Raw genomic sequence first — 7,235 nt, forward strand, 5'->3', positions numbered from 1 at the left:
ATTTTATAAAAGTTTTTTATCTAAATATTTTTTTAATAATTTTCAAATTCCAAGAAAATAAGATTGAAAAACGTCATAATCTTCATGATTAGTTAAATTTTTTTATACGACTTTTTTATACCATTTAAAATAAAATCATGTTTCGTGATAAAATTTGCTCTATTAAACAAAATGTTAATGTCAGACATCGTCGCACTAATACACAATTTCTGAAAAATATTATGTACGAGGAACAACTGGAAAAGTCGGTACGAGCTCATGAAATTCAAATGACTGCTGAAAATCCCATGATAAAAGAACAAAAACTTAAAAGTCAAATTTGCGGTGAATTAAAACAGCTAAAGCAGGAGAAATTTCTAGAGGAAAAACGTAAAGATCGGCTGCATCAAAATGAGGAGGAAGTAAGACTCTTGGTTGTACAAATTAAAAGAGCTCATATACAAAGAGAACTAGCCGAACAGAAAGCTTTAAAAGAGAAAAAACAAAAAGAGGAATTGCAAGAACGTTTAGAGGAAAACAAACGTTTTGAAGAAGAATGCCAGAGAAATAAGGAGATTTTCCTGGAGGAAGAAAGAGAAAATATCGAGAAAAAGGCCAAGTTTCGTAGAGATCTTTTAAAGCAAATGGAAGAAAAGCAAACAAAACGTAAATTAGAAAGAGAATTAATACTTAAAGAACGTGAGAGTATGCAAAGATTTTTACAAAGTTTTGAGCAGGACAACGAAAGAGAAAGGCAGCATATGCTAGAGCTTAAAGAATTAGCAAAACAAGATCGTGATGAGTATCTCAAACAAGTTAAACTTTATAAAACCCAACAAAAAGAAGATGCCGAAGAAGATCATAGAAAATATATGGAAATGATCAGACAAAGAGATGAAACAGAAAGAATGCGCTTACAGAAACGCAAAGAGAACACAATGAAACGCGAAGCTCTCAGTGAGAGAATAGGGCAACAAGTTTATGCCCAACAAATAAAACAACAAAAACATAATGATTTTCTACTCGAGCTTTTAATTGAGGAACGTTTAGCTAAAGATGATCAACGCTATAAATTAAAGATGGAAAAACAAATAGAAACAGCCAAATCTTTGAATGAGGATTTCGAAAGATCACGTTGGATAAGACAACAAGAAACCCACTTTCGTCAGCAAGAAGATATGAAAGTGGTAAAGGAACAACTGAAAATGTTTCAGGAGCAGGAAAGTAAAGAATTGGATATGAAAAATATAAATTTATCAAAGACTAGACAATATTGTCAAGATCTGTTGCAAACGATTAAAAATAAACAATTAGAACTGGAATTTGAGGTAACACAAAACAAAAGAGAATATCAGCAGCAATTGGCATTGCAGCAAAAACGTCTACACGATATAGAAACAGAAAAATTACGTCTTTTAAAAGCAGAACCTTTGGAAATATGTAAATTCTTACCCATTAAGGCCATAAGTGATAAACATCGTTTAGAATTGGGACTCACCTGCAAAGAAATAAAAGAAAAAGTTTAAATTAGAAAAAAATGCTAAAAATAAAGTTCTAAAATTTTAAAAATTAACGTCCCGTTGTAATAGTGTTTACACACTAAGCCAATTAAGATTTGGCAAATTTTAGTTTATTTTTTGTATTGTCATAATATCCAAAAAAAGAACATCTTCCTAAATAAGTTTTTTGTTCCAAAAAATTTTTTTCACCCAAAATAAGTATTACAATAGAAATGTCTATATAGAAATATGTTCATTATCATCATCATCTTCAATGCTGTCATCTTTAACGTCATTCTCAACAGTTTTGCGTAGCAACCTCATTAGTGCCTCAAACTCACAGTCAAATAGAAAATGTACAAAAAATACTAAGTAATTGTAATTACCAAGGCAATAACCTTCTTCTGTGTGCGTAATCTTAAAAATGTTTCATTCGTCATTTTTGGGATTTCTTAAGCACAATTTCTGTTATTTTGATTATTATGTTTGCCGTTAGTATTTCTTTCGTATTTCTGCCAAATTCTTAAAAAATAATTTAGTTTCAATATTTTCTGCTACCACTTTTTTTTGTGCTTTGTAACAATGATTTTTGGTATTTTTTTCTCCATATTTATTTTATTTTCTTAAATACAGTTTTGCGTGAGTTCATAATTTGTAGGTATTCATTGGAAATTATTTTTAAATATTATTTTGGCAGAAAAAATAACGAAATCTTAAATTAACAGAAATATTTTTGTTTATTACATAACCAACAGTTAGATTTCCTGGCGAAGAATTAAATTAAAAAAATGCGTTTTTTAAGAAAATCTGGCACTGTATGTTTAATACGATATTCATATGAAATTAACGACAATTATTCTATTAAGAAAAAATTTACGATAAAAATTGTATCAAACAAAATACGATAAATTATTCTACTTAGAAAAATTTATTTAAAAAAAAACTTTTCTTTTAAATTTTATATATTTTATCAAAATATTTTTAATGAAATTGAATTGAACTAGCAATAAATTAGAATTGCACTAGAATTGAACTAGAAGTGAACTAGAACTGAACTAGAACTGAACTAGAACTGAACTAGAACTGAACTAGAACTGAACTAGAACTGAACTAGAACTGAACTAGAACTGAACTAGAACTGAACTAGAACTGAACTAGAACTGAACTAGAACTGAACTAGAACTGAACTAGAACTGAACTAGAACTGAACTAGAACTGAACTAGAACTGAACTAGAACTGAACTAGAACTGAACTAAAACTGAACTAGAACTTAACTACAACTGAACTAGAACTGAACCAGAACTGATTTCAAATTTAATCTTTTTATTAAAAATTTTATATAAAATGTTTTCAATATCCAAACATTATTATTTGTATAGAAAAATTCTCATTTTATACACAATTTTTTGTTTTTTGTAAAGATATTCCGTTTTCATAACTTTTTCAAAAATGTCTCTCTTTATACAATAATTCAGAAAATCGTAGATGTCTCTTTTTCAGAACATTTCGAATATTATTTTTTTATAAACATTTTTCGAATGCAGTTTTCTTAAAACATATAAAATTCATTGTACAAATTTTTCGCAACTATTGTACAAATTTTTCGCAACTATTTCATAGTTCTCAAAGGTTTATTGTCACCAAACCCGGGGTCGAATTGCTGCATTAATGCTAAGATTAGCTATTTTATATCGTTGTTGCATAATTGTGTATTATGCCAACTTGTTAACTAAATCTGAAATGTAAGAGTTACATTTGCAACACACAATGGGTCGTTAAAATTATTCATAAAATTCATTGACATAACACCACATAACTCCTCCTTTCCAATCACATACATAAATTCATGTAGATACAACATTTATACAATTTTTTATTTATGATATACAAAAAATTATAATAAATAATAGAAAAACTAAAGTTTTTAATGATAATAATAATTTTATTTATGCAATTATGAAAAAAATATTTGAACGTCACTTGTTTAACAAACTGATGTCTCTGCAAGTAACTGTTGTAAAGCCCAAACTTAAACTCAAAACTATTATGTTTGTCAAAGTGCGTACCAGAGTTATATATCCAAGTAATAATTAAAATTTTCACAATCTACTCTATAGAGTTCATGTACAGCCCACTTTCCCTTAGCGAATAAATCACAAAATCAAAATCTAAAAAAAAATAAACCGATTTGCTATTTAAATTAATTCAACACTTTTTTGTTGTCACCTGCCTACAAATAATTTTAATGGAAAAAATGCTATGCATCCAACATTAAGAAACAATGATATTTTTTATGCCACATTTTTATGTTGGTTGACTGACTGGGAATTAATCACATAAAAATGTCAGTTACATGCATGCGAGTATTTAAGTTTTTGACAATTGAGTGTGTGTGTGTGTGTGTGTCTCGCTTTATGCATTTTTATTTCCATAAAGTAATAATCATCATCACATTTAATAACAATACCCCGTAATCTGATGTTATACTCCTTTATAGATGTTGTTGGTTGCATGTTTACCACCCATCATAGAAAATGTTGTTTTTTTATTTTTTGATAATAATTATTGTTGCAAATACATACATATGATATGTTGTAACAATGTACTATCATCATATTTCATAGATATTCATTCATACATTTAGTTATTGTTGTGGCAATCTAGTCAATGATTTGCAGCTACTAAATATAAGTATATTGTCTGTTGCAAGCATGTTGCATGCGAAGGGCACTTACTTACAACAACAAATTTACACACACTTCAGATACAACTGCAGCTCAACTAACTACTTCTTACCCATGAATATTGTGTAAAATCTCATTGTCATAATTAATTGTTGTTGTTGTTGATTCGTTTTTATTATTTTTTTCTTTAATGGAAATTATTTCATCTTATTATTTAGTAAAAGTGTTAAGTAATATTTGAAAAGAAATTTGTTAACATGATCAAAGACATTAAATGCTTTTAAGATGAAAGAAACTAAATTACAAGAAATTTACTTAAAATTTTCTAAAAATAAGAGAATTTTTTAAATAATTTCTTTAAAAATCAGACATTTTTTATAAAAATTTAAATTTTTTAAAAAATTTTTAAAATTTCTATAAAAAATTAAATTTTTCGAAAAAAAAATTTCTTAAAAAAACACTTTTTAATTAATTTCTACGTAAAAGAGGTGTTTTGGGAAAATTTTTGAAAATAGAAATTTTATGTAGAAATGTTCTATAAAAAAAGATAATTTTACAAAATATTTTATAAAAATTTCGAAATGCTGAAAAATTTTCTATAATTAGAAAATTTCTTGAAGATTTTAAAGAATTGTTCAAAAAAATTCTATAACAAAGAGAATTTTTGAAATATTAAATTAAATTTAATGAAAAGAGTACTTTTCGAAAGTTTTTTGAAGATTTTTTTATTAGAAAGAATTTTTGTAAAGATATTATATTAAAAAAATTTTCTTGAAGATTTTCTATTAAAAGAGAATTTTCTCGAATATTTTATATAAAAAATGGAAATTTCTCTCAAAATTTTCTATATAATGAGAACTTTATAAAAAGTTTTCTATAAAAAAGAGAATTAAAAATAAAAAAAATGAATTTCTTAAAAATTTTCTATAAAAATAAAATTTCTTCTAAAATTTTTTACAAAAAAATTCTCGCAAATTTTCCATAAAAAAGGAAACTTTCTGTAAAAAGGCAAATTTCTGGAAAATTTTTTATAAAAAGAGAAATTTCTGAAATTTTTGCAAAAACAAAAGTTCTAAATATTTTTTTTATAAAAAGAAAATTTTCTCAAAAATGTTCTATAAAAAAGGGAATTTAAAAAAATGTATAAAAAAGGGAATTTTTACGAAAATTTTCTATAAAAAAATAAAATTTTCTATAAAAAAGAGAAATTTCTGAAAATTTTTTTAAAAAGAAAAATTTTTGGAAATTTTTTTATAGAAAATTTTCGAAAAAATTATGTTTTTTTTCGAAAAATTTCTTAAAAATTTTCTACAAAAAAGATAATTTTCTCAAAAATGTTCCATAAAAAAGAATTTTTATAAAAAAGGGAAATTTCACGAAAATTTTCATAAAAAAGAAAATTTTCTATGGAAAAGAGAAATTTCTGATTTTTTTTAAGAGAAATGTTTGGAAATTTTTAATAAAAAAAGAATTTTGTCGAAAATTTTCTACAAAAAAGGGAATTTTCTCGCAAATTTTATATAAAAAGAGAATTTCTTATCAAATTTTCTATAAAAAGAGAATTTCCTATAAAAGAGAGAATTTTCTCGAAAATTTTCTATAAAAAAATAGAATTTTCTTGAAAATTAAAAAAAAACATAATTTCTCAATAATTTCCCATAAAAAAAGAAGTTTCTCGAAAATTTTTGTATATTTTCTAAAATATTATTCGAAAATTTTCTATAAATTTTCTATAGAATTTTTCCAAAATTTTCTATAAAAAGGGAATTTTTTAAATTTTCTATAAAAAGGGAATTTTTTTTAAATTTTCTATAAAAGGAAAATTTTTTAGTTTCTTATAAAAAGAGAATTTTCTAGAAAATTTTCTTTAAAAAGGTAATTTTCTCGAATATTTAAAAAAAATCTAAAATTTATTACACAAAAGGGAATTTTTCAAAAATTTAATAGTCATAGAATATTTTTAAAAATTTATCTAGTTAAAAACAACTTTTTTCTCTTTCGAAAAATTTTTAATTTATGGACTTTTTTTATAAAGATATATTTTCAAAAAATACTCTTAATAGAAAGGTTTTTGAAAAATATTGCTAATAATATATCTTTAAATATAAAATTTACTTCAAAATTTCTTTAAATAAAGATTTTATTGATTTTACTACTTAGTTTACTCGTAACATTCTATTTTAAATTCTAACTTTCACAGCAAAAAACTTTTCATTATAACTGACTCAAATATACAAACTAACAAAACTTGTTGTAATTTTCTTTTCAATCTCTATATTTTAATTAAAAATTTCGAATAAATTATAATTTCCCTTTTAGTTACAGTAAATGTTTGAAATATTCTTTTTGTCTACAATTAAAATGTTACGAGTTCTAAAAATAAAAATAATGAAAAAACCTTAATATGTTCTCGATAATTTACCACAAAAATGTCATTGTGAACTCACACAAACATCAAAAATTACATAGTTTTATTAGTTTTTTTTGTACTTCTGCTAACTGCATACACTTTTTAAGTTCATACAACTAAAATGACAACTCTAATAATCTGTCAAAAGCTTTATAAAACTGAATGACTTAAAATGTAAAGAAAGAAAAGAAAAAAACTAACGTAACGAAATGAAATGAAAAAAGCTACAAAAAGAACGTATAATAGATAGATTGTACGACTATGATGCTCATAATGCAGCAATAAAATATGAAAATTAAGTTTTTTTTTTTTCTACTGTGTTTAAATAATGTAGAACAAAAACGAGAAAGAAAAATATGCAAAAAAATGAAAAAATGTACATAGTGAAGAACGATAATACTTTTTTTTCCAGGCTGAAAAATAATACCTTACATTTGTTGTACTTTGCATAAAGACTACGAATAGAAATATGAAAATTTTTTAAGTAATGCATGTATTAAAAAACAGTGTGACTTAAGAATTTTCAAACATATAAGAGACAAACAAACAAATATGTATGTCTAGTCTATAGTCTAGTCTATAGTCTAGTCTATAGTCTAGTCTATAGTCTAGTCTATAGTCTAGTCTATAGTCTAGTCTATAGTCTAGTCTATAGTCTAGTC

At 24.5% G+C, this 7,235-nt stretch overlaps 1 protein-coding gene across 1 annotated transcript; it reads left to right on the forward strand.

Moving 5' to 3' along the window:
- On the forward strand, positions 1 to 2,006 carry LOC111687483 (trichohyalin-like). The gene has a single exon (XM_046951917.1). It carries the CDS (start codon positions 138 to 140, stop codon positions 1,503 to 1,505), a length of 1,368 nt encoding a protein of 455 aa, XP_046807873.1. The 5' UTR covers positions 1 to 137; the 3' UTR covers positions 1,506 to 2,006.
- Positions 2,007 to 7,235: the final 5,229 nt, after the last annotated feature.

The sequence above is a fragment of the Lucilia cuprina genome, chromosome 5, assembly GCF_022045245.1.
Source record: "Lucilia cuprina isolate Lc7/37 chromosome 5, ASM2204524v1, whole genome shotgun sequence".
NCBI classification, from domain to species: domain Eukaryota; kingdom Metazoa; phylum Arthropoda; class Insecta; order Diptera; family Calliphoridae; genus Lucilia; species Lucilia cuprina.

Coding starts and splice junctions, on each gene's coding strand:
- LOC111687483 (XM_046951917.1), top strand. CDS start 138: ATGTTTCGTGATAAAATTTGCTCTATTAAACAAAATGTTAATGTCAGA.